The following is a 27,765-nucleotide window of genomic DNA, read 5'->3' as shown; positions in this document are numbered from 1 at the left end:
TGCCGGCGGTGCATACCTGGAGGTGGCAGAACAGATAATACTTGCTGATGCTAGGAAACAACTCCTCAGGACTCCCAGGCCAAAACCTGGGCACTGCATGTGTGTGAGGGGGGACTGGTGCTCGTGAAGAACCTCCACGAACTAGGTGATCCGGGCCAACATCATTTTGTGGGTAACCTAGTAATCAATAATGCTAAGTGGTAAAGAAGAGGTGCGTGTGAAAGAGAAAGCATTCCAGAAACAAAAGCCAAGGAAACAAAGAAACTCTACACCAAATCCTACAGAACTCTATACCAGATCCCTATCCAAGAGCGATCCCGGGGTTTGAGGGTGAGAGGTGAATGGCCAAAAGGCAGGCAGAGCGCCACGGAAGTGAGAAAAGCAAAGAGGCCAACTAATGAGTCCCTGAAAACACTCAGAAGACAGTGTCTTGCTAACAGAAAGGCAGTCCTTTGGAGCCAGGCGCCAGGTTTGAATTCCAGCCGTACCCCTTTACAACCTAAGCCTCAGAGTCTGCATCTGCTAAATGGAACTAATTCTGCCCATCAGAGGATAAAATAAGAGGGAGGGTCCTGAAGAGATGATGGTTATCCTTTTCGTTTCCACCCCATTGCAGGAGCAGGTCACTCCGGGTTTGGCCCCAGGATGTGCTGAAGAAGAATTCCTCAAACGCTTCCATGGGGACTTGTAACAACTGTCTGGGTCCTCAGATTATCTGCCTAAAAGGTCTGCATGGATATCAGATTTCATGAGTCTTCTTGCCACAGACACCACTGCTAAGTAGAGTCTCTGAGGTCTAACTTGTGATTTCTCTGATACTTCTTTTTTTGTTTTATGCTGCCCCTCAAAAGCACAGAGACATCTGCCGGGCCAGCCAATGGCCATCTTGTGAGTAATGGAGGCTCGGTAAGGTACACTCAGCCTGTCGGGCCATGGAAGCAAGCTGCCTCAATGTTATCCTCTGCCCCAACAGCCAGTTTCAGGAACTTCTGGTTGCTTCCATGTTGCCACCCTTTCTCGTGCCCTCCTTCCCCTTTTCACGTTGCCTCTGCTCTCCATCTCAATCTCTCTCCTCTGGTTCTCCATCCTATCTCCATTTTCTACCTGCCTGCTCCCCTCCTCTCTCCTTCAAAGGGGTTACTGCTCCCCCCTCTCCCACGCCCACCATGCATTTTAACATCCACAGCATTTCCACCATTTCCCCTTTGCCCTAACTTTACACTCTGCTATTTTCCTTTGCAGTGGGAATTTGGACAAGGGACCAGGAAGTGTCAGACTTGAAAAGCCCAGAAATCTACTTAACTTTCATTGTGACAATCATGACAGTTACAACTAACATTTGATTTGCAGCCTCACCTGACCCCTGCCGTGAGACAAACACTATTATTATTATTCTTCCCATTTTCAGATGAGATTAAGAGACCTGGGCAAAGATGCAGTTATTCATTGGAGACTGGTGACTCCAAGTTCGACTTTCTCCTCGCGGCTTCCCTCATGCTGCCTATCAGGAAGGAAGCAAAAGTCTGTGCCACGTTTCAGTTCTCTCTTTCCTTATTTATTCCTCATAGATTTGAGTGTCTCAGGAAACAATGGTATCCACTACCAACAATATTTCTTGGGATGCGAGGCACTTTCACCTCTCCAGTCCTACCAACGATCAGCTTGTAGATAGAGGGTCAGCTGAAGGTCAGTTCTGGGTGCTCTCCCACCGACCATCCTCGATGCCTCCCCAAGGGTCACTCCCCCAAGTTCTGTGTTTCTGAGCAGATCCTTGTAAGCTCTATTAGACAAATCTCTCAACTCAGAACTCCCCATATTTTCTGTCTTTTTCACAAACTTCTAGACAAGCAGCTCTTTGGAAAGGAATTCATACACTCATTCTAGCTAGAGATTTAACCAAAGGAATTTTAGGTTAAACCTAAGGCTTAGTACACTTTTACTTTAGAGGTCAAGCTCAAATAAACTCAGAATAGAGATAACAGAGCTTAATGCTGTCACCATGATCTCTTATCTGGATTACTGTAGTAGTGCCCTAATTGGTTTCCCTTCTTCTGCCCTTGACTCCTACAGCCTACTCTCCAGTGCACAGAGATCCTATCTCTCCCGTGCTCAAATCCTGCCCATGGCATCCGTGCGTCGAGAGTAAGAAGCCAAAGTCTGACAACAGCCTCAGTGCATCTCAGAGTGTGATCCCTGGACCACAGGGATGGTGCAGCAGCAGCAGCACATGGAACCTTGTTAGAAATGCAAACTTCTGAATTAGACGCTCTAGGGGGAGTGCCCCTCGATGTGTGTTTTAACAATAGTCTTCCAAGTGATGGTGATGCTGCTGAAGTTTGACAGCCACTGTCCTGCATGAGCTGCCCTCATCCCCAGCCCTTTACCTGAGTCCCTCTCCTTCTACTCTCCCCCTCACTCCCTTCATTTCATCTTCACGAGTCTTCCCCCAGATAGGTGCCTGTCCCACTCCCTCACCTCCTTCTCGTCTTTGTTCAAATGTCAACTTCTCATAACGCATCTGTGGCCATCTTCTTTAAAACCCAAACTACTCTTGACTCCCCACCCCACTTCCTTTCTTAATTTTTCTCCACTTCTAACCAGATGACACACTATACATTTTTCTGATTTATGTTTGAATTCTCTGTCTCCATCAACTAGAATATAGTTGGGGGGGCAGGGTTTTAGGTGCTTTATTCACTGATATAGCCTGTGCCACTAGAAAGGTGTCTGGCACAAAGTAGGTACTCAATACATATTTATTGAATGTTGAAGGGAGGAATGATTGTTCTATCACTTAGTAGCCACATGACCTGAGCAATGTGTTCAAGCTCTCTGAGCCTCAGTTTCCTCATCGATAAAAAAGAGGATTAAGTAAGATGAAAAGCCTACAGTGATCAGCTCATTTTAGTCACTCAATTAAAAGTAGCAATTCTGGGCTTCCCTGGTGGTGCAGTGGTTGAGAATCCGCCTGCCAATGCAGGGGACACGGGTTCGAGCCCTGGTCCGGGAAGATCCTGTATGCCACGGAGTAACTAAGCCCGTGAGCCACAACTACTGAGCCTGCGCGTCTGGAGCCTGTGCTCCGCAACAAGAGGCCGCGATAGTGAGAGGCCCGCGCATCGCGATGAAGAGTGGCCCCCGCTTGCCGCAACTAGAGAAAGCCCTCACACAGAAACGAAGACCCAACAAGCCGAAAATAAATAAATTAAAAAAAAAAAAAGTAGCAATTCTGATCATCAGAATAGGAAAAAAAATGTACTTCAATCAATATCTTTAGAACCAAGTGAAAGTAATAGTTTGAACTTTTAAAAGCATTTTTACAGCTTGGAGAACCATTTGGAGGGGTAGTGGCGGGGCTAAAGGTACATTTCCCTTTCCAGAAACAGGTTGTTGGGAAAAGGAATAATCTTCCTATGTTGAAACTGCTTTCCCAAAAGGCAGCATTTTGATGCATTAAGAACAAAGGAATTATAAACATACAATTTAATTATCCTTCAAAAACAAAATACATATTGAATAGGAAACACATTGAAAACTTAGATTTGTTTGTGGCTGTTTTTTCCAAAATATTGCAATAAAATGTTTGGGAACATCTAATAAAACTAATATGCAGCTGGATTATCCTGCCCCCAAACTAATTTATGCTGATTACAAGATAGGTCGCAAGGTCTGCATGCTTTATTTTTGATGCATTCATTATAATTGTTACTATGGACGAAGACTAAACACAAAAAATAAAACATCCTGTTAGGGAATGATCTACCAAACACACACCACATGTTTTCTCTTCCATCATTAGTCTAAGGGGGATTTCCACAAAACCGAGATTCTTAGAAACTAAGCTTTCACTCGTCATTGCTGCATATTCCCACTTAGTCACCGTCTTGGGACCTCCCAGTTGTTCTCTGATGAAATAAATCTGAAGTTACACATTAAAAAATGACTGTAGCCAGGAATTAGGGGAACAAAACCCTCTTTTTGTACTGTTATGCTTAACAGTATAATATCAGGCTATACGGCTCAGCAAGCTGTTAACGTGACCACACTCCATGTGGTTCCTTCTATGAGCAAAGACTTTTCTAGAATCCCCATCCCGAGTAACTAGGTGAGGATACGGGTACCAGCCCACACCTTTCTGCAATGAATGAACAGGGTCAAAAGAAAATCTGATCACCGCATGAGGAAACGGCAGTTGTCAAAATACACACCTTTGCACCTACCGCTTTATCCCTTGTGTAAATAACCCTTTTAGTCCTAAGCAACAGTAGTGTGTGCATGTAATATTGTAAGTGGAAAAGTTCTCTCTCAGAGAATGCTCTGGATGAAACTCAACGGAAAGGTCACCAGGCCAAAGGTGACTGCGTACTGCCAACAAGCACCTTACGAAGCAGCACTGGCATTTGCTTTTGTAGGTGACCTGGCTTGGACAGAACCTACCCTGTCACTCCCCTTGAAGAACCCAGAGTTCTTTCCACTCGGGAAAAGTGCTTTCAGACAAGAATCTGATATCAATCATTTCTATTTGGAGAAGAATTAAATCAGCGTGTGCTCACTCTCTCTCTCAAAAGGCTCTGCGTTCTGAGTCCTGTTTCCCTTTAACCAACAATAGACTTGATCTACTGCTAAATGAATCTTCAAGCAATTGGAGAGAGACTTGAGAGAGATTTTTTTTTTCTTTTTTTTTTTGGCTACATTGGGTCTTCGTTGCTGCGCGTGGGCTTTCTCTAGTCGCGGCAAGTAGGGCCTACTCTTCGTTGCGGAGCGCGGGCTCTAGGCACGTGGGCTTCAGTACTTGTGGCGCGTGGGCTCTAGAGCGCAGGCTCAGTCGTTGTGGCACACGGGCTTAGTGGCTCCGCGGCATGTGGGATCTTCCCGGACCAGGGCTTGAACCCGTGTCCCCTGCATTGGCAGGCAGATTCTTAACTACTGCGACACCAGGGAAGCCCGAGAGAGAATATTTTAAAATACTTTAAAAATAGCCACGAAGGCAAATACCTGTTTCCCCTATATCCGGGGAAGAATCATCTTTGAGGAGCCAGTTTCTACCCTGAAAGGCAAACTCTGCTTTTTTTTACTCTGTGACGTATAAAGATCCAGTCTTTAAGCAAATATCAGTTCTTAAAACACATCAATGGGAACTTTAATCAAAAGCTTAGTTGTGAGAAACATTTAAAACCATGTGAAGACATTGAGATCTACCTACTTCCATAGATTTTTGTGAAGATCACAATGTCACTTTCTCTAGCTTTTGTAAATTTTCTGATGGATTAGAAGCAAGTTCTGTCATTGATCATCCCGAATAATTTTCATTAAGTTAGACATTTGCATTAGTTTCTCAGTTTCTAGTTAGTGGACCCCAAAAGAAGCTATCTTACCAAATCCTCTACTGCATCCATGTCCTGAATGCCGCTCTATCCCTCAGAGTCCTACTGCTGAAGTTCCACATGAAAAAACATAACAACTAAGTGCCATGAAAATCTTTCTTCCCTTGAGGAACTGGTATGTATCATCTCATAGGTAATGAGAATCACATAATGAATCATGTGTATTTCTCTTTTTCCTTTGGCTGCGAGGAAGTTCAGAACCAAGCTTATGGCTCAATGCTATTAACTATGTAGAACAGTATAGTAGAATCTTTGTTCAAATTTAATTATCTTTCTCCTTTGATTCATATATTTTCCAATACTCATTTTTTACTTGACTATATTTTCCATTTTACTATACTTTTTCTTTGTAAGTAAGTCTTCCAATCTTTATAAAATGGAAGTTCATATATATACAAATTATATATATACAATCTATACACACACACTCATCTGTAAAGATTACAATTTTACTAGTATATTTTCATGAGAAAGAACTATTACATGAAACAGAAATAAAATTGGCTGTGCTGGATTATTCATTGTAGAGAATTATTTTAACAAGTTCAACAAATCTCTGTGGGCTATCTATCAATATACAGAAATAGCTATATCATACTTCAATGGCATTTTCTGTAATATTATTTTACCTAATATAAATGTGGATTTAGGGTTCTTGGAGTCTAATTTCAAAAATGCCTTATTCTCAAAAATTTCAGATGGGTGTCAATTTTTAAAAATTCAATATGCTTATTACTCAGACTCTACTGAAATGGGTTTAGATCTATTTGAATATCATGTAATTATACTTAGAAGAAGATCTGCAAGATATCCCATGAGATGATGCATAGGAAAGTGTTTCGTAAAACTCCAGGGTATAATACAAATGTTGGCTATCATTGCCGTTACCCATAGCATATAAAATATGATCATCAGAGCTGAACCATATTTTACTGCTAAGAATGGTGATAACTGCGAGATAGCCACAAAAAATAAGAAAAATAATTATTTTAAGTCATCCTTAGTTCATTTGCTCATTGAGAGGACCTTTAATGGGACTCTACAAAATAAGAGTATACACAAGAACCCTCAGATATTTGAAAACTCTTTGATCTCATGAGAGTGGGACTCAATATCTAATGTGAAAATAGTCTTCATATGAAACTGAAGGAAAAACCGAAGTGATGAGAGAGAAATATAATCTTAGTGAAGTTATTTGCCTGTTTGTTCCTTTCTTTCTGGTTATTAAATACAACTGAGCTATTCACTAATAATCCAGGAAGCAAAGAACTTAAGACATTAACCAGCTTGTGTTCCAAACTAAAAGAAGGTTAAAAACACAGCATTGTAATACAAACACAGCTTATAAGTACAGCGTGTGTACCTACTGTTCTGCCATTTAAACTTTGAGTAGCTGTACAAACAAGTCTATCTTGAGGAAACAGACTGGGTAATTTTCCATTCCGACTGTTTGAGATTTCACCAAGAGCTTCAAACTTGCAGAAGTCTGTGTTGCCAGACATTTTCTTCAAATTCGTTATCTATAGTTCTCTCCATTAAGATTTCCCTTTAACAAAAATGCTTTTCTTAAAGGTCATGCTTTAAGTGAAAACTTTTCTTGTACAGACATAGAGATTAAATTAAAAAGAAAAATTAAAGAGGTAGTGGCCCGATTTGGGGAACATAAGTTAAAACTCTCTCCTCCATAGCCTAAGATAGACCAAGATCGAGCTTTCAAACACTTGTGTCTTTTCAAAGCTCAGAGGAAAGTTCAAAAGATTGAAAAAGAAGGGAAAATACTAGTCAATGAAAAGATCAAGATGCAAAATTGCTGTAACAGCAGTAAATGCTAACAGTGATTTGAGGGATCTTTAGAGCCCTTTAATACAGGATGGGAATCTGTTAAGAGAAGGAAAACTTCAGCACTCGGTATGTAACTAGAGAAGACCATCTTCTCTTAGCTTCTATAAACTCACTGGAACACTCAGGAACAAATGTCAAGCAATGGGAAAAGCTCTATTACATGATTATTTTAGATATGCATGAAAGTATAATTTCATAACCTTCAGGTCTCAAAATTTTCAAAATACCTGTTCTACAAATACAAGTGAGCACTTTCTTAGTGTGATTTTTATTGTGAAGAATATAAACTGGACCTTATTTCCAAATTAATGCAGCCACGTTGAACAGAGGGTTTTTTCCCACTGTCTTGTAAAAGTTATCCATAACTAAAATAAAGTCCAGTTCACTTAAGATAGGCAATGAGGTATCAAAGTATCATTTTAAATTAGTGGTTCCCATTTTTTGAGCACTAGCTACATACTGAGTACTATGCTAAGCACCTTTATGCATTATTTCATTTAAGACTGTTTTAATAACCATGGAGTAGGTACTATTACTATCTCCAGTTTACAGAAGAGTAAATCAAGGCTCAGAGAGGAACAGTTACTTATCCAAGAGCATAGCTAATTAATGGCTGAACCAGGAATGGAACACAGTTTTCTGGGTTCCTAATTCAATGCATCCTCTAACACTCTGACTGGTTGAGTGATGGAGTGGGGTTAAGTGAAATTCTGAAGACAGTGAGTCCACCAACATGTGTGGACTGATAGGATCTTTGATTTACACTGCAGGGAGAACCTCAAAGGGGAGGCTAAAACATGAATGTCATCCCTGTAGATGCTATGCCTTCTGTCACCCCTCATTTTACTTTGCACAAGTTATACCAGACTACAGCTATTTTCAAAGTTCACCACAAACTTTCAGACCACACAGTGACTCTGGTGGCTATTTCACTGATTTGAACATGCCTCTTCCTCTTTCCTCCTCACTTTTCTTCTCTGCTGGGTGAAATGTAACTTTCCACTCCCTGTCTCTAAAGTCTGAATTAAAGCATTCTCTCTTCTACATCCTCAGAGCACTTTGTCTGCTTCACTCTTAGCGCACGTAGCATATTTACCCTGCATTATTATTAGGAGCACACATGTCTATCACCTGCAGGAAAAAAGTATGTCTCTTAAAGGACTGCATCCAAAAATCGTGGCATCATCTGTGTATCTTAAACAGCACCCTGAACACAGCAGGCACTCAATAAGTGTTTCATGTGTAGTTAAAATAGGAAACTCAGGTTCCACTACTACAAACACTTCTATCAAAGAAAGGACTATTCCCAAAGGAACTAGGGAGTATTTTTGCTCACTCTTCTTTTTGAAAGGCTTTTTCAGACAGCCAATCACCATTCCAAGGAAGGTAATGGGGCTATTTTTCTGTTTAGGAACCAGTGGTTTAAGTAATGTAAGCTATGGATCAGTGGTTTGCAATGAAGGGGCTGATCGAAAGACAATCACACTCAGCACTGCTAAGGTTAATGGCATTGCCTCTTATGGAGGAACTATAAAAGTGGAAGATAGGGGAGAAACCAATAAAAACATTTACACACACCTTTAATGGTATGCAGAGTAGAACCCGCTTAAATGAATACCAACTAATGAAAACATCTTGAAAAGTGAGTGATTTTCACAGAAACCTTTTATCTACAGGTCCTATATTTATAGAGCAAACCTTTTAAATGAATACAGGGTAAAAAAGGAATGAAACTAGTAATTGTTGTGCTTCACTGTGGTTCATATAACTTACATCAGGCCAGTGAAATGAATGAACCATTTAACGAAAGAGGCTCTTCTCCACCAATTTATGTCATATATGTCAGAGTATAAGGAAGAGCTTCCTCAGCAGATACCACACAGCAAAAAAAAAAAAAATGGTCTTGGCAATGGCTGAACCTTGCTTGTTCTGCTGCACCTCTACATGGGCAAGGTCAAAGACTTTTCTGAGAAGGGGAGGTGAGAGAATTTGGTTCAACCAGAAAAATGCATGAAAAGGCAAATGTATCATAGCCCTCCCAATACATACTGGATGTTTTCTTTCGACGAAACATTATTTTCTTTTTAAAAATAAACTTTGATGTCGTGAAGACACAAATATTTTGTGGTCAGGAATTATCAGTGGGTAGAAACGGAGGCTCAAGAGCAGAGATGAAAGTTGGAATCAGAAAATGCTCAAAACTTCTTCCCGAACCTTGGGGATAATTTGTCAGGGAATTTAAAGCCTATGCTTGATAGATCTTTCAGACCAGTGGCTTAGGAATGAGGACACTAATATTTCCTTTTAAGACCACTAAATACACATAAGAATTATTAGAAACAACTATATCCCTATAACTCTCACCATCTAGTGAAATCTATCTATTTGCCAAAACAACAAATACACAGGGTTACAGCCTATTTTGTCTCTGAGCTGATTGTCCCAGAAAAAGAAAAGTTTAAATAAAAGCCAACTAAAAGTGGATTTAAATGCCACTGGGGTGAATATATTCAACGCAAATAAGAAAAGAAGTCTGGGGATTCAAGGGAGTTTAAGATCGAATAAACCTGAGTCAGTTTGAAGTCAAACACTGATACACTAACATAGTCTAAAGATTCCTTAGATGCATTCTGGACCAGCTGGAATCTCATTAGAAACTGTGGGTTTCACTTATCTATTTGTTTAGGCTATTTGATGTAATTTTGGATGCCTACCTTTTAAAAAATTATCTTTGAGGGGCTTCCCTGGTGGCGCAGTGGTTGAGAGTCTGCCTGCTAATGCAGGGGACACGGGTTCGAGCCCTGGTCTGGGAAGATCCCACATGCTGCGGAGCAACTGGGCCCGTGAGCCACAACTGCTGAGCCTGCGCGTCTGGAGCCTGTGCTCCGCAACAAGAGAGGCCGCGACAGTGAGAAGCCCGCGCACCGCGATGAAGAGTGGCCCCCACTCACCGCAACTAGAGAAAGCCCTCGCGCAGAAACGAAGACCCAACACAGCCAAAAAGAAAAATAAATAAGTAATAATTAAAAGGTGATAATAATTTAAAAAAAAATTATCTTTGAAAATTTTAGATCAGAATAGAGGGTAAAAGTGGTGCCATGGTAAATGCAGAAAGAATACCTTTCTGTAGGCATGGGGGTGAAGCCCTGTGCCAAATGGTAAAATACGCTGCCCATGGAAAGGAGCGTTCACTTCCCATGCGGCAGCTTTGGAACCATATGCACTTGAAAATGAGTACTGTTGGGGTGGAAGGAAAAAAAATGTGGAATATACTCAGTGGCCTCCCAGCAGTTTTCAGAGAACCAGGGATGGAAATGAAGGAATTCCTGATGACCTGAAATTATTACAATAGCTCATTTTATATATGGCTTGATTGCTTATAAAGTGCTTTCAGATACATTATCTCATTATATCCTTACTAAATCCTTGGGAGGGAAGGGCAAGAATCACCTAGTTCCATTTCACAGATGAGGAAGCTGAGACACCAAGAGGTTAGTTCTTTCCCAGGGTCAGTTACAGTTCGTAAGTGGGGAAGTCCAGGTCTGAATGTTTCAAAAACATTTCACAGCCAGGCAGGTGACGAAGTCAAGGGTGTCCCATCCCTCTTCCACCCATGCACCTGTCAAAGCTCAAATCAGAGGACTTCACTCTTCCTTCCAAAAACCAACTTCCTCCAATAAAAGTGACTATCAAACTCATTATTTCTTCAGATTTTATGCATGTTCTTTACCCTAAAAGATCGTGAAAAAGAAAAGTGAACAAAGAGACCATGTCTAATATTTATGCTTTTCCATATAGTTTAAGATGCTTGTTAAAATCATATGAGCTGGCCTTTCTTGTCACACATGCTCACACAGAACCCACTTCTACCTTATTCTCGCTTTCCTTTGCTCTGCTCAACCTCTCATCGCAAAGATCCCTTCATGTCAAAGTCAGCCTTGCCAGGTAACATGCCTTTATCTCACACTGTGACTAGCTACAGCCAGCTCGGCCTCTTACAAGATCTTCCTTCAGAGCGTGGAAAGCTGACAGCTGTGGGCAGAGGAGGATGGCAGTGATGGGGAGCAGAGAGAACCATCAAATGTGCAGCCTCCAATGCTGCCAGCCCCAGCCAAGTCCCAGGGAAAACCTTTCCTCCCTGACCGGCAGCGAACTTTTCATGCCTCGCCACAAAAGCACCTTGCTGGGTCTGCTGTGTCCCGGGTATCAGAAGCTCCTACCACAATCCAGCAAGCAACACTCTAAGCTGCTTGACGGCCTTCTAAGCACTGAAACAGGAGGATATGCGCTGGGAATTACACGTCCTCAGCAGAGGCCCATCGAATATGGATCACGTCATGTATAATCTTCCCAGCGGCAGACTTCTCTGGAGAGCTCGTGCTGCATGCATACTACGCCAGACAAGAGCAGTACGGTAAGGCATCAGAGAGTCATTCAGTTCTGTATCTACAACAGATATTCATCCACACGCGCTATGTGGTAGGCACTGCGCTAAGGAGAAAATGGCGAGTAGGAAGGGATAAATACTCCTTGCCTTCATGGAGTTTACAGTCCACTTTATAATGATGTTGGCCTTTGCAGACATTATTCCCACAAATAAATGTAATATTAAAATTGCCATGATTTGATTCAAAATGCTAAATGAGTGACTTTCAAATGAACTTTACAACTTGTTGCCAAATTAAAAGAACGGCTTCAATAGCCTTTCAAGTAACCATTTGATTTCAGTCTATTTGTGGGGAGAAGTGTAAGCCTAAGAAAAGTAGAGTAATAATATAGTAGAAAGAATGCTGGACAGGGGAGTGGGATATTCAAGGTCTCAGGTCTATGGCTAAACTGTGTGTTACCTGAGGTGCATCTCTCTACTTCTCTGGGTTTCCAGAGAAGTAACTCAGGGGTCCCCAACCCCCAGGCCACAGACCGGTACTGGCAGCATTAGATTCTCATAGGAGAGCAAACCCTACTGTGAACTTCGCATGCAAGGGATCTAGGTTGCATGCTCCTTATGAGAATCTAATGCCTGATGATCTGAGGTGGAGCTGAGGCAGTGATGCCAGCACTGGGGAGCGGCTGCAAATACAGATTATCATCAGCAGAGAGTTTTGACTGCACAGAGACCATAATAAATCAACTGCTTGCAGACTCATATCAAAACCCTATCAGTGAGTGGCAAGTGACAATGAATCTGCATCTTAGAGTAGACTGGACATAAGCAACACACTTTGGGTGTCATTGTCTTCCATCACCTCCAGATAGGACCACCTAGTTGCAGGAAAACCAGCTCAGGGCTCCCACTGATTCTGCATTATGGTGAGTTGTATAATTATTTCATTATACATTACAATGTAATAATAATAGAAATAAAGTGCACAATAAATGTAATGCTCTTGAATCATCCCGAAACTATCCTCCCCGCCTGCCCCGGTCCGTGGAAGAATTGTCTTCCATGAAACCAGTCCCTGGTGTCAAAAGGTTGGGGACCACTGCTGTAACTAATGCCTGGAACAGTGTCAGGCATCCAGCAGATGTTCAATAAATAAATGTTGGTTGAATGGATGAACATAATATGTGAAGATTTAGTGTGACTATCTCTGTGGTTCTCTGTAAACATCAAGAAGTTGGAAATAAGAACAGTCAAGCAACATATATTCATTCAATTTTCTTACACCCCCAAATGATGCACTAGTAAATACTGTCAAAGGGGCTAAATGGCCGGCAGGAAAATGTGGGGCTATGACTGCTTGTAATATTTTCTCACTGCATCCCTCAAGCTTGAATTTTGTGACAATTTAAACTCAACAAATAGCCTTTTTTCTGATTCCAACCCAGTAGGCTAGTTCCTTGGCTAGCAAATTCACAAGTGCCATGCTAAGCCCTTTCTTCAATATTTACAGAATAAAAGGCAATTTCGATTTTAGCTTTGGGTGCATCAGATTTTGACAGCTTGGAAATGTCATTCTCAGAGCAAGGACTTTTCACACGCACAGAATTCTACCTCTAACTGTTCTATAAATGCAAATGCAAATATCCTTGACCAGAAAACCTTGAGCATCATGTTCTAAGAATGTTAGTGAGATTACATGAAGTTCTTTTTAACTGTATTAGTTTCCATCCAACATCTACTAAATTGAATTAAAGTGGGGGAAGGCCTAAGTTCGAAAGGTGGATGCCAAAGAAGTCACATTTTAATTTCGACTCTGTCTCTCATTTATGGATGCTTTCTATCTGTCAGCCAGGCAGTCTGCAAGCTTCGCTCCAAGGGAAACATAGTGGATGATTGGCCATCCAAGAATTAAACATGATATGACTATGCTGTATTAGAAACTGTTCAGAAACACAATGCCTTAGCCAAACTGAGTCTAATGTGGTGGGTCGAATGTTCTTTTTGCTTAATAAGGATGCTACATCTTCCCTCTCACACATACAGAAGCTGTGAATCCCATTTATTATATTATCAAGAGCACCAGCATTCACTGACTAGGAAAATGTATTGGTGGCACATTTCTTATTAATAAAGGAGACCCCCCCCCAGAACATCAATTTGCAAAATTCAAGGAAATAAGATATAGTGAAACTCCTCTGCATTAAGAACTAAACAAGAACAAGAAGAAGCTCAGAGAGGAGGGGGAAGGGAGAAAAGAGAGGGCAATGGTAACATGGCACAGGAGCCTAAGTGTTTTTAGGGACAGAGTTGTGTAAAATCAGTGTGAAGTGGTTTGTGTGTTCTGAGACATAACCTAAGTGCTCCCTCCCCGAACCCGTTACCACGCAACTTACCAACCTCAGTGACTCACATATGTTGTGTGTGTGCACAGAACAGAAATATGGAGAAGGGGCTGATCCCAACATCTGGAGCACAGGCCATGGAAGAGAATGTTGTATGGCTTGAGAGAAGATCTATCACTTAAACTAACTCATCAAGTGTAGGAACCAAGAGCCAGAAGGGAACTTTCGCCTGAAAGCCCTCCCAGAAACATGCAGAAATCCTGGGGTGAAGTTTAGATTTCCTCAGAGTGTGGAATGGGGGTTTTGAGCTCATTCTAAGAGGCAGGGAAGCCATAGCATAGCATAGCCATAGCATAGCATATCATACATATGCTTCAATATTTAGGTCAAATGTTTAATAAAGCTCTTCTATAAACACCTGTAACTTAATTATTGCTGCCTCTTGCATAGCTTTAATCATTTGTACCTTCCTCCATCATTGGCCCCAAACACTATCTAAGTACCTTCAGGAGGTCACAGTCACAATTTATGGAAAATATCTATTTAAATATCCATCTCCCTTGCTAGAATATATATCTGATGAGCATTGGGTCTGCATCTCATTTATCTTTATATTACCATCGCCTAACGCAAGGATTAGCACATATATTAATAAATATATGTATAATTAAGAAAGAATGAATTGGAAGAGGGTAGAATTACTTTATTCCCCTTAAAAGACTTTAAACTCCTAAAATGGTGGTTATCAGAAACTGGGGGTGAAAGAATGGGAGAGATGTTATTTCAGGGTGCATACTTGAAACTAGTAGGTAAGTAAGTCCAGGAAACCTAATACATAGTATGGTGATTATAGACTACAAAACTATACTATAAACATTAAACTTGCTAAGAGACTAGATCTTAATTGTTCCCAACACTAGAAAATGATAATTATGTGATGCCATAGAGGTGTCAGCTAATGCTACAATGGCAATCATATTTTTGCAATGTAAATGTATCGAATCAATACGTTTTATACTTTAAACATACACAATGTTATATGTCAAATATAGCTAAGTTTTAGAAAAAGACTTTTTCACAGATACAGAGAACAAACTAGTGGTTACCAGTGAGGTGAGGAATGGGGGGAGGGGGAAGATAGAGATGGGGGTGGGAAAGACTTCAAACTCCTGAGAGCAAGAGCCATTCATTCACTCATTTACTCACTCATTCATTCTCTCCAAAAATATTTATTGATTGCCAGATACTATGTTTGGAATACAACCCAAACATTAATTTCTTCCCCCAAGGGCAGTCTACTCTACATTTTCTAGAATAGCGGTCTCCTCAAAACACATTATTAGGGGGACCCAAAGAAAACATTGGGGTTTCTACTTACTTTTATGTTGCATCTTCTAAAAAATAATGATGAATTTGTTATTAACAGTGCCATCTCCCTCACTTGGTACCTATGTCAGATGGTCACGTGTCACCCACGGTACATAACAGTATCCCTAGGAAAATGTGGAATTCTGCATACCCTCTCTTATTGGTTTAATTTTCATCACATTATGACGTATTACTCTTTTCATCTGTTGGTGTTCACTTAAAACAATTGATGGATTATCTAGTTTTAACTAATTCACCACCACTATCCCCACCATTGTCATTCTCCAACCACATGTTTACGATTTCCCTGGGAAGAAACAGGACATAGAGAAAATACATTGAAATAGTACAATTATTGTGCTAATAATACAAATTATTTGAGATTATTACAGTTGCTGAATGTAAAGCATTCCAAAACATTTCAAAGCACCTCACTATCCATTATCTGTTTAATGGTAGAGCCTTCCCCAAGAAGACAAAGCAGCATTTCCTCTGCCACTCACTAGCTGTTGACCATCGATCTGTGCCTCAATCTCCCTGAACCTCGTTTTCCTTATCCTCTACCTCTTAGATTAGGCTAAATTAAGACAACATAGCCAAACAATTTAAAGTGTCTAGTGCCAAGGTCAGTTTTCTCACCTCTCCTAGTGATGTACAGAATCCACGTAGAAAGAGCTCTGAACCCAGAACTCAAATGTTCTACACAATTATGAATGATTAGGCTACCCATACTTTGTTAAAATCTTATATTCTAAAAGTATGATTTCCTGGGTCAATTTATGCACAGAAGTGCACACCTGAGTCTCCTACTTTGAGCTGCTTTTCTCATTGGCCCTCACTATCAATTCCGCTCAGAAAGAAGTGAGTTCAACAATATCTGTTGAAAGAATGAATGGAGGGATGCATTGTGGAGATGATGAGCAGCCCCTGGGCACAACTCGTCTTTATTGGCTCTTACTGGTACCTGCTTTTCTCGTCTTCCCTCTCCTGCCAAAAGAGAAAGTTAAAGGCAATTATCAACCACTGGTCTATAGCAGAGGCTTCTGTGTCTTTTCACCATTAAGGACATCTCGTAATAGTTTCCTCTCATGGTGCCTATTTCTCAAAGTATTTAATTTACCATTTTTACTAAATTATGGATAATTCATCTCTCCCCCACCTTTAACTAAATGAATCCAAACTATAGCTGCCAAACAGAGTCTCTGTAAGTATAAGACAACCAGTGAGTTCACAAAGTCAAAAGCAAAAATCGTCAGCTTATGCATCTTATTATCTAGGGAAAAATGCATAATTTCTTTAAAAAATTTTTTTCTTTGGCCACCTTCAGGAACTGCCAGTTGGCAACCACTGGTCAGGAGCATGTGTTAGCATGTGTTGAGTTTTACTTATATATATTTCATGATATCAATTTGCACATCCACTAGAACTCAAGGGGCATGCATGTCCTGGGCACTGCTACCTTTAGAACCGGCCGATGCTCTGACAACAAGGTGCCTCATTGTCCCCTCTCTACTGTTAAGGATCTTACTTATAGTCCAAAGCTGTAAGAATGCATTAAATGGAAAAGCTTTCAGTTTGGACAGCATTTGCAATTTTAAAAGAAGATAAACCTCTCTAAGGAGTTAACATGATCTGTGAATGGGGGACATGCTAGGAATCAGATATCCTAATGAACTTTGTCTAACTCACTTGAAATGGAGAATTAACCAATTCTTTTAAATAATTCAGAAATCTAAAATCAAAGGGATGAGCTGCAAATCTCTATTGTACTGCACAAAAAATGGGGAGTGGAAATAAATGTTTTATGTTTTCAATAAAACTACACTCCTACATCTTCTGCAAGTGAAATACTTTCAAATTTATTGGCAATCATAATTGTTTTATGCCAGCCAACAAACACGATGGCATCTGGTATAAATACCTTACAACTAATCTCTTTTTATACACTCCACCTCCAGCAGAAAAATCAAATGAAAATTTAGTCCATCGTTTCAAAGTATCCATTGTGGAGCTATAGACTAAGGATGCTTGAAACTGTAGAAAAAAAGAGTAGAGAATGTTCATATGAAAAATAAGAACGTAATTTTTCCAAAAGAATGTAATTTTGCCCCAAAAATTGAAAACAAGAAAAAGACATGTTCTAGATTGCCCTCTAGCACAGGGTTCGTGTCCATGAGGCAATGAAGTGGATGAAAGAGAAGGTGGGCTACACTTTATTGTGTATCTCCTATGGATCACTGCAAGTTCTGGGTACTTTATACATACACACATCCATAGAGATATATTCATATACATAATCTGCATAGAAACAGTCCTGTTAGTTCTGAGGACGTAATTAAGCCTGTGGGTGCCTGGGCAAGGCTGAGGCAGATACCTGAGAGAGTGAGATGGGGAGTAAAGGAAGACATGACCATCCTAGATGAGGGAACAACACGAGGAAGGAAAGGAATGAACATTGTTTAAGCTCAAAACGAAACAGCAGCTAAAACACATTTCCTGGGAAGGTGACAACATTCCACCTTATAAATGAGGAAACACAAGTCCAGGAGCTTAAATTACTTCCCCAAATTTACATCATCAGTAAGTTACAGAACCAGAGTTTGAATACTATTCTTGCTATAATGCAAGGTCATTGTTGAGCAATTAGACTCTGGCGTTTAAGTTTGAAAACTCTGTCCTTTCTGCTTCTTGACTGTGGGCAAGCTATCTAAATTCTTTGCATCTCAGTTTCCTCATCTGTAAAATGGGTAAACTGAGAATACCTATCTCCATAGGGTTGTATCAGAGTGAAACAAGATCATGAATCTAGAACCCTTAGCACAGTGCCTTGCTGTGGTGGCCATAAAAAATGAGACACTCATATCGCATGTTACAAGAAGCATGACTGCCTGACAACCCCAATTGCTCCCCTCTGGATTTGTCACCATGTTTGCTCCAAGGAGCTTCCTCCAGGTTCCTAGTCAATGACTAAAGAAGAGGATACTAATGCAGACTGGTTCCTGTGGGACAAAAAACTTTATAACAAGTGACTGGCTCAAAGACTCTCCATTGGCCTGTACAAAACTTTCTTAGAAGCTTGCTGATGTCCAGGATTCTTCCTTCCCAATCCTCCTTCCTTTCCTGTTCCCTTTCACAGGTATCAAATCAGTATTGCAGTCTGAAGTCTCTCCAACCTAGCCTGGCTCCCTCCCTTCATAGCCCAATAAACCCCTGCACATCTAATCCCATAAGGGCATATTCTTCTTGGGGGACCCAAACTAACACACCAGCACACAGGAAGTCCACAACGAATGTGAGCTACTATCATGACTGTTATCACCAAATTCATGGTTTTTGTCATTACCTGGTTCTAAATCCCAATAGAGTTTAACCCTCCTTTCCAAAACTGCTTTCCTTAAATCTGTGAACATTATCTTTTCTTAAAGTAGGAGGGTACAAAGACCACACCATGCTCCTGTAACATATTCAGACAAGTTTTGTCATACCTAGCAAAACAGTCCTAAATGAAAACATATATATTTAGTTTCCCATAGAGCATAAAGATATGGCACCTTCTATTTTCAAGTCAATCTAAATATCACCTTTGAAGGTGGAATTTTCCAGTGCTATATTATTTGACTGATTTTCACCATCTTTCATGAGGCAACAGTCTACCAATAACTGGATCTTGCGACAAGGTATACTTCCTTTGAAGAAGTGACTCACGCACTGTCCCAATGCCTTACTCAATTACTATCCCACGAATTAAACTTACACGCTGACTTGGATAGGGAGTGCCTCTCAACTGCAGTATTGTACCCACTGACTGTGCCATACAAGTGGCTTATTGTATAACTACTGGGCTAGGTACCGGCAGATGCAGGAGGAATGGAATTTAAGCAGTCAAGTCATTAGAACTTCGTGGTACTCTTCCCAGGTCTCATTTTCAGCGGGTTAAATTCCAGTGGTTTGACCCTTTGTGACCAATGAAATCATCACAGACTAATCAAACCTTTTCCTATACTGCTGTTACTATTGCCCATGTAACCTCCATGGGAGTGTGTAGAGAACTAGGACTGGTGGCCAGATAAAATACAGGACTTAGTTTAGATAAACAACAAATCCTTTTTTGTAATAAGTAGAGTCCATGTAATACTAAAAAAAAATTTATTTGTTGTGGATCTGCAATGCAAATTTAACTTGGCATCCTGTATTTTTATTTGCTAAATCTGGCAACTATTAGGGAGAAAAATCAAGCTTCGGGGTCATGGACTTGAGACCTGGGGATTTACAATCTAAATGGAGTCCTGAGATAAGGGTTAAACTGCAGCTCCACAGATTTAGACCTCCATTAAATGAAAAAAGAATCGTCTGCATGAGAGGGTATGTGAAGCCAACTATCCCAGGCGAGTGACTCTGCTTTCAGCGATACACGCACAAGGGAAAACCTTTGGGGATACTAAAAGATATTGCCATGGCAGACGAGAGTCTCCTTCTTTGACAATGCTATGAATTAGGCCTTTTGCTTTATTCACCACTGAACTTTAAGTATCTAACACAGTGTCGGGGCTCAGGGCATATCCACCACATCAAGAAATGAATGGATTTGGTATGTGCATACCCTTGTAGAGGATATCATAGTGTATCAAGCATGTGCCAAGTCCTTTCCTTGGCCTACAAGGTCCACTATATTTGGCTTCCTGCTACCCCTATCTCCAACTGCTCCTCTTTCATTTGTGCCCCGCAGGCCTCACTGACCCTCTGACTGTTCCTCCAACATGCCTCAGGGTCTTTACACTTACTGTTCCCTCTTTCTAGAACAAAAGTCCCAAGTATCTGCATAATTCTCTTCTTCACCTTCCTCAAGTCTTAGCTCAAAAGTCAACAGATCAAAAAGGCCTTCCCTGACCACCCTTCGTAAAATAGCGCCCATATCCTCCACTGTTTATCCCTTATCTTGCTTTATTTTTCTGCATAATATTTCATACCATTTGGTATATTATATATATTAGTTAGTTCATTGTCTGTTTCCTCCCACCAGAAGGAATAAGAGAGATTTTACCTGTTTTGCTCAGTGCAGTATCTGATTCTTGGAATGCACTTGATAAATATTTGTTGAATGAAGGAATGAATGAATGAATGAAGCCTCTTTCCCCTTACTAGACTATCAGGTCCTTTAGAACAGGATGTCTGATCCATCACTGTATTCCCTCAATGCATCCAGTACATAGTCCAAATGTACCCAGCGGGTTCTTAATAACTATCTGCTAAATTACTTATGAGAAAATTGAGGTACAGGTCTTTAAGTGACTTGGACAACTGATTTCCCCTTAACAGATGCTCAGTGTCAGGCTTATAATGGCAGCTCTCCTTTGCTAATCTGACCTATTCGGAAGCTGTGATTTGGCTTCTACTCGTTCATCTCGAGTTTACAAATGCTGCTTGCTGAGAAGCCCTCTGGTTGCAAAATACCTACCGAGATCTAAGAAAACACTGACTTTCCTTCATGAAGAGATTGTTGGAAGCCTATTAGTATTTTGCTGGGCCTCACCATAACATCCTTTATACTTCTCTCTTTGGATATTTGCCATACGATGCCTGTGGATAAGGCATATGAGACTCCCCTGTTCCCTTTGGGATAAAATCAACCAAGTATAGAAATTAACAACTGAGATGGGGCAGAGTAATCCGCAGTAAATATTACCCCTCCACCACCTCGATTTGAGCTATCCCAGTAGATTTCCTTAACGACAAGGTAATGCCAAGGGAACAGAGTTGCCTGGAGCTGAGTGAAACCTGAAGAAGAGAAAAAGAATGAGGAAGCTGTAGGGAGAAAAGGTGCCAAAAATCCTTGTGGTCACATGAATTTTTCTAGCAGACAACTAATCAATCTGGATTAGCTACTCCAAATCCCTGAATAAATTATTTATATTACATTCAGTTTACTAATATAATCCACAGATGTATAAATCTTTCCCCAAAATAATATACAGGATTTAAATCAACAAATTCATAGTCAAATGTCAAATCAGACCCTGTTATTTGTGGCAAGGAAAGCTCATACACTATTCCTGACCCAAACTAGCCTCCCTGAAAATTCATCATGCGGATTTTTCAGTGATGGAGAGGTATGTGAAAGTGACCGTTAGGAGCACACTGCAGGTCCTTCTAAGGAGATCTGTCAAAGGGTCCTATCAGAGCCCATCCAGGCTTCGACCACAGGGAACAGAGAACAAGGGCAGATGGAACTGCAGCCAAACACCAGGTGTACCTTCCACCACACCTTCTCCATGCAACTGTGATGTGATGACGGCACCGCATTTGATTTCTTTTTTGAGCCCGATTCAAATACTACGTGAACTGTTTTGCTTCATATTTTGAGAATCGAGATCTATGGATAAATTTACACAATCCCATATAAATTATAAACAAACACTTAAAAACACTTTTCTATTTGCAATGTTACATCCAAATGGTTGTCTCTCCTGGAACAAGAGTCATAGGCATGAAGTAATTTGAGGACCAGAAAGACACCTCTTTATTTCTTCTTTCCTCTATAACTATTCGTGTGTGAGGCACTGGCAGAGGGGAGGAGGTGGGGTTTGTGTCTGAAATAGACCACCCAGCCAGTCCGTTTTAGAATTTGGAAATCAGGGGAATAGGGGTCTAAAACATTCCCTATTTTGGCTACTAGCCAACTACTTAAAGTCTGTTCAGCTTGTTATCCTCTGTATGTAGACAATAAAACACCCATAATGTGAGAGGTAAAACTACTTCTTTAAAATGACTACAAATTTCATCCTTCTTTTTCAGTTGAAAAGGCTCCTTAACTACCCTGAATCCTGTGGTAAAGCTCATCATACTCTACACTGCAGCATGCATATGGGGGAAGCCTCAGCTGGTACCTCATCTTTCAAAAGGCAAGATCCAAGAATTTCCTTTGTCTGCAGGCATTTCTCAAGAGCCCCTGTAAACAATGATGGGTCACATCTGCTAACAATATTTAAGAAAGCACAATTCACCTGGTCTCAGACTGACATTTTAGATTAAACCAAATTCTAGTTCCCCAGTCTCTAAAAGAAGATAGGCTAGCTCCATTGCATTGCTGAAAATTCATCAGTCAGAATTTAATTACACAGATCTGGAAACCAGAAGGCATTTAGGTTTTAATGTCTCCCTGAGTTGGGACCTTTAATATTTAGAATATTGATCATTACTGTTACTGCTGTTATTTTGGTGGTCACTCTACTGTGTCTGTCCCTGCAGGGTTTTTGGAAGAAACACGGCTGAGAATAACTGTTGCTAGGTAATTGCAAAAGAAAGTCATGCAAATTATGAAATACTGACAAGTTGCATTTACAAGTCAATGGTGCTAGAATGCTCCTGCTTTCCCAATAAAACGCTACCTGTTCGGCTGCACGTTGCCTCCAAAATTCCTAAAATGACCCAACTAAAATGACCCAGTAAACAAAATAGTTCCTAAAACAGCAGTCCATCCAGTAGTAAGAAACAATTCTTAGCGTTTGGAATTATGAATTTTATTTTGCCTTCCAACTATGTACTAATATTATAACATAATATTGCAATGTATCTACTACATATTTGAGGAGGTAGTGAAAAAAGTTAAAGCAAAGGGTCTGCACTTTCTTATGAGAATATTATCAGATAAAAGAATGTTTGTCCAAAAAAGAAACAGAAATTTATAGTTCTCTTATCTCACCTCCAAGTTACAAAGTGAATCCTACATATAAATCTTAAGTCGGGAAGTCAGTAGCCTTGGAATTTATTTCGTAAGTACTAAAATATTCAAAATACTCACAGAAGTGAGTTAACTGATAACCAGTGAGATAGTGACAATTGAGACTGAAGAAAAGTACATTCCTTGCTCCTCCAGCAACTTCTAGCAACGATCCCTAGTTTGGTGATACAGGATGGGAATGACATAAATAAAGATGTTGAACATGAAAGCTAGATTCAACCAGTACTCCAGGGTGATTTTCACATTGGCAGGTAGAGCCGGAAATTTTCAAAATCTGGGGCAAGCATCATGATTCGTGGCCTTCCACCGATTGCAAAGGCCCATCTGACGGCTGATGTCTCCGACATACGTGCAACTGCCAGATAAATGAGGCAGAGCAAACAGGATTAAAACTAAAGAAAATTATCTAAATACCAACTCTGATTTCCTGTTATAAATGTCACATTTTAAAAACCACTAAGATGAGGTTATTATTATTATTAGCAGCCTGTGCAGGTGATGAGAGACAGTAAATAGGAAAAACAAAAACAAAAAAACCAAAACACATGTGAACACAACTCTTCTTTTTTCCAGCAAGGGAACACCACATTTTCTTTCCTTTTTTAGTTAAGGGTGCACCCACAGGGAGTCCCAGTGGGGAGTGTGCTTTCAGAGTGCCAGTGTTGGACTGTGCTATTGCCTCAGCGTGGTCCCACAGAAGTGTGCCTTGAATTAAGTAGGAAGGCTATCACACGAGCTTTTCCCTCAGTAACGCCTGACCTGATGCACCACAGGACGCAATCTTTGGGGGACTGTTCACAGGCCCTGTAAATATCGAGAAAGCACTGCAAATATAAAGCATTCCAATATCCACAGATACTCTTGACAGTAGCCAAAGTACCTTCTGGGAATTCGCAAAGGTGGTTTGAGTAGGTGTTCTAAGTCAAAGTCTAACAAATAAGGCTTAAAACCTTCAGGAGCTCTTGAAAAGCCAGAAAGGGGGTTTCAGTAATATGCAAAATGATTAAATGAACGATACTAGTCAGAGTTGAGAACTTTGTCGGGATTCAATTCCCTATGGTCATCAACCATAAAGGAACATGATGATATTGCATATCTTTTTTTTTTCTTTCTTTTTTAACTCTTTGACATGAAGTAATGCATTGCAATAATTTTAAAAGTATTGTTTGATTTTTTTCTTATATTTGTTTCAGGTTTAACATTTTAACAATAGTAATTGGAGTTCTGGGGAAAATCAAAGCTGTTCTCAACACATGAAACCACTGCCCGAATGTAACTTTTCTAAGTTAATGCTGCTCAATTATATCCATTCTCTAGTTTTTTTTCTTCTCAACACGGAGTCTTAATTTTTCAGGTGCATTCATGTGGAAATATTAGTAATAAGCATAATTATAATTTTAGGAAGAGACTTTAATTTTTAAAATTTCACTTTCTTTCTGGTACAGAAGACAAGTTTTAAACTTAGGTCACATAAAGTGAATTCTTTATTATAAGCTGTCTAATTTGATATGTCTCTAGGTGACCAAGGCAAGTACTAAGAGAATCATCATTTTTGGAACAAATATTTTTTGGGATTTTTTTGGAATTTTTACTTCCCCTTTTATTTATTTATTTTTTATTTTTTTAACATATTTATTGGAGTATAATTGCTTTACACTGTGTAAGTTTCTGCTGTATAACAAAGTGAATCAGCTATACGTATACATATATCCCCATATCCCCTCCCTCTTGTGTCTCCCTCCCACCCTCCCTATCCCACCCCTCTAGGTGGTCACAAAGCACTGAGCTGATATCCTTGTGCTATGCAGCTGCTTCCCACTAGCTATCTATTTTACATTTGGTAGTGTATATATGTCCATGCCACTCTCTTACTTCGTCACAGCTTACCCTTCCCCCTCCCCATGTCCTCAAGTCCATTCTCTACGTCTGCGTCTTTACTCCTGTCCTGCCCCTAGGTTCTTCAGAACCTTTTTTTTTTTTAGATTCCATATATATGTGTTAGCATACGGTATTTGTTTTTCTCTTTCTGACTTACTTCACTTGTATGACAGATTCTAGGTCCATCCACCTCACTACAAATAACTCAATTTCGTTTCTTTTTATGGCTGAGTAATATTCCATTGTATATATGTGCCACATCTTCTTTATCCATTCATCTGTCGATGGACACTTAGGTTGCTTCCGTGTCCTGGCTATTGTAAATAGTGCTGTAATGAACATTGTGGTACATGTCTCTTTTTGAATTATGGTTTTCTCAGGGTATATGCCCAGTAGTGGGATTGCTGGGTCATATGGTAGTTCTATTCTTAGTTTTTAAGGAACCTCCATACTGTTCCCCATAGTGGCTGTATTAATTTACATTCCCACCAACAGTGCAAGAGGGTTCCCTTTTCTCCACATCCTCTCCAGCATTTATTGTTTGTAGATTTTTTGATGATGGCCATTCTGACCGGTGTGAGGTGATACCTCATTGTAGTTTTGATTTGCATTTCTCTAATGATTAGTGATGTCGAGCATCTTTTCATGTGTTTGTTGGCAATCTGTATATCTTCTTTGGAGAAATGTCTGTTTAGGTCTTCTGCCCATTTTTGGATTGGGTTGTTTGTTGGTACTGCATATCTTTGATCACACCTCCTCCTCATCTACTATGGCCATTAGTATTAGCCCTTAGATTTGGTTTCCCAGCAGTATTAGTCATATCTGTGTATGTATGCCCATGCGTCATACACGTACAACTGTACAACTTATACCCACACCCAAATTAGATTTCAACTTCTCCAGGGTTTCTTTTTTTTTTCCTTAAAAACTTCCTGGAAAATCAATAGTGAGCAAATACTCAATAACTATTTGGGGATAATGGCAGTATGTTTATCTACTTATTAATTTTAATAAATACTAAGTATCTGTCATGTTCAAGGCATATGGAATTGGTCATGAATCCTATCTTTCATCAGCTTATAGTTTCAATAAGCCAGATTCTATTTGGTTTGTGCCAAGGAAAAACTCAGACAAAATTAAAGACATCTAAGTGGAGTCCCTTCTGTCCAGAATAACTTTTTTGAGCATTCATTCTGAAGGTTCTAGCAACTCTGAATCACTTTTGTAGCTCTCAACTCCTGGGAGGTAAACAGAATGCGGAGAAGAGAACTAAACAGTGAAATAGATGTGCCACTGTGGGGATTATGGACAGATTTAAGAGACTTAAGCCTGACATTTCAGAACAGAGTAGGTATCTACAAAAGCTGTCTCTAAAGAGTCTTGGTTTATTTCTGATATTATCTCCCCTTCCACTCCAAGGCTCCCAGCTTTTGACCTCTTGAATATGTGTATCTCATTACAGATATGAGCTTTAACTGGAGAGTGGTGGTAGTTACCTTTCTTTGAGTCCTTACTATGAACCCGGCATTATGCTGTTTCACAGGCATATTCTCATTTTAATACTCATGAGGAAGGATCTTTTAGTGTTCCTATTTTACTGATAAGAATACTGAGATTGGGGCAATAGCTTATTCAGAGTCATCCAGCCATTATTTAATCAGGCCTGTTTGACTCTAGAGGTGGAATTTTTAATCATTATATTATACCAATTTTGAGTTTCAGAGATTCTGATACTTTATCTCTGGGCTTCAGATAATTCCTTCAAAATTCCCATCTAATACTCTAATTGGACAAAGATTTGTTTTCTTTTACAGTTGAGTCTTAAGGGAGTACAAGAAAAGAAAGCAAAAATTCCACAGAAAAAAAACAGACTAGTTGGGCAGGGAAGAAACAGCTGCATCCACTTTAGGTAAAGTTACATGGCCTAGTTTATGGTTTTGGATGAAACAGCATGTTACCATTTGTCTACTCATTTTCCATGGTTTACTAGGAAAATACCATTCGTTTCCCATTACCTTTCTCCTCAAGAGCTAGCAGAAAAAGAATATTATTTCCCCTCGAATATATACATAAATAAGGAATAATGAGTTCCCACTTTGTTTGAAGACCAGAGTCTGTCACTTCTTCATCCACCAAGATTTCAAAAGTTCTTGAGTTTTGTTGATATACTTATGAGAGTTCTCTTCTTAAAAAACAAAAATGAAACAAATAAACAAACAAACAAGAACTTTTCAAGAACTCATCTTCCATAACCTGGGGTAATGAAAACGAAAGAATACTCTTTATCAAAGCAACCCCAGAAAGTCATCTAATGCATGTAAATACCTAGTCCTGAAATCTTCATTTATTTTCCTTTAGGGATTATATGACTTTAAGGAAGAGGAAATATTTCCTCAAATAACTTCATCTGAGATTGACAAAAGGCAGAAAGAGGAAACTGAAGAGGCTGATATTCCTCTAGTCTGAGCTCCAGTTGGAATTGTCTAAGATGAACCAACTTCAACTTTTCTCTGAAATAAATAGAAATTTGAAACATAGGAATTTATTACTGTCTCTCCTGGATATTAATACTTTCTTTCTTTGAACTCACACGATCCTTCCCAAATGGTACCGTAAATCCTTGAGGTGGCACCAAGTGATCTGGGGTTAACAATGAACTTGGCTAGTCTCTCTGTGCCTTTGGCCGAAAAATCCAGGCTCAATCCTCGTTTCTTTTTGGAATGGGAAACGCACAATATCGGTATTACAGCAGCTCCAGAAAGGCATGCCAGGCCTCTCATGCTCTCAATTTATATTTGCATGTGAACAGCTTGTCGGCCATTTTATGAA

General features: G+C 39.9%; 1 protein-coding gene across 6 annotated transcripts in view; it reads right to left on the bottom strand.

The window, feature by feature from the left end:
* The window catches only part of NFIA (nuclear factor I A), a 376,875-nt gene that overhangs the window by 163,697 nt on the left and 185,413 nt on the right, over positions 1-27,765 (bottom strand). The window contains exon 4 of one of the 6 annotated variants that reach the window (XM_036855624.1): positions 21,307-23,413. The exons of the other annotated variants lie outside the window; for them this stretch is intronic. Coding sequence (XP_036711519.1) covers positions 23,298-23,413 — 116 coding nt within the window. The 3' untranslated portion in view covers positions 21,307-23,297. Of the gene's footprint in view, positions 1-21,306; positions 23,414-27,765 lie in introns of those variants that run through there. 6 annotated transcript variants of the gene reach the window in all.

Source organism: Balaenoptera musculus, chromosome 1 (genome assembly GCF_009873245.2).
Source record: "Balaenoptera musculus isolate JJ_BM4_2016_0621 chromosome 1, mBalMus1.pri.v3, whole genome shotgun sequence".
Classification (NCBI taxonomy): Eukaryota; Metazoa; Chordata; class Mammalia; order Artiodactyla; family Balaenopteridae; genus Balaenoptera; species Balaenoptera musculus.
Note: the sequence above shows the minus strand (reverse complement) of the source record. Positions and strands in the feature narration are given on the sequence as shown.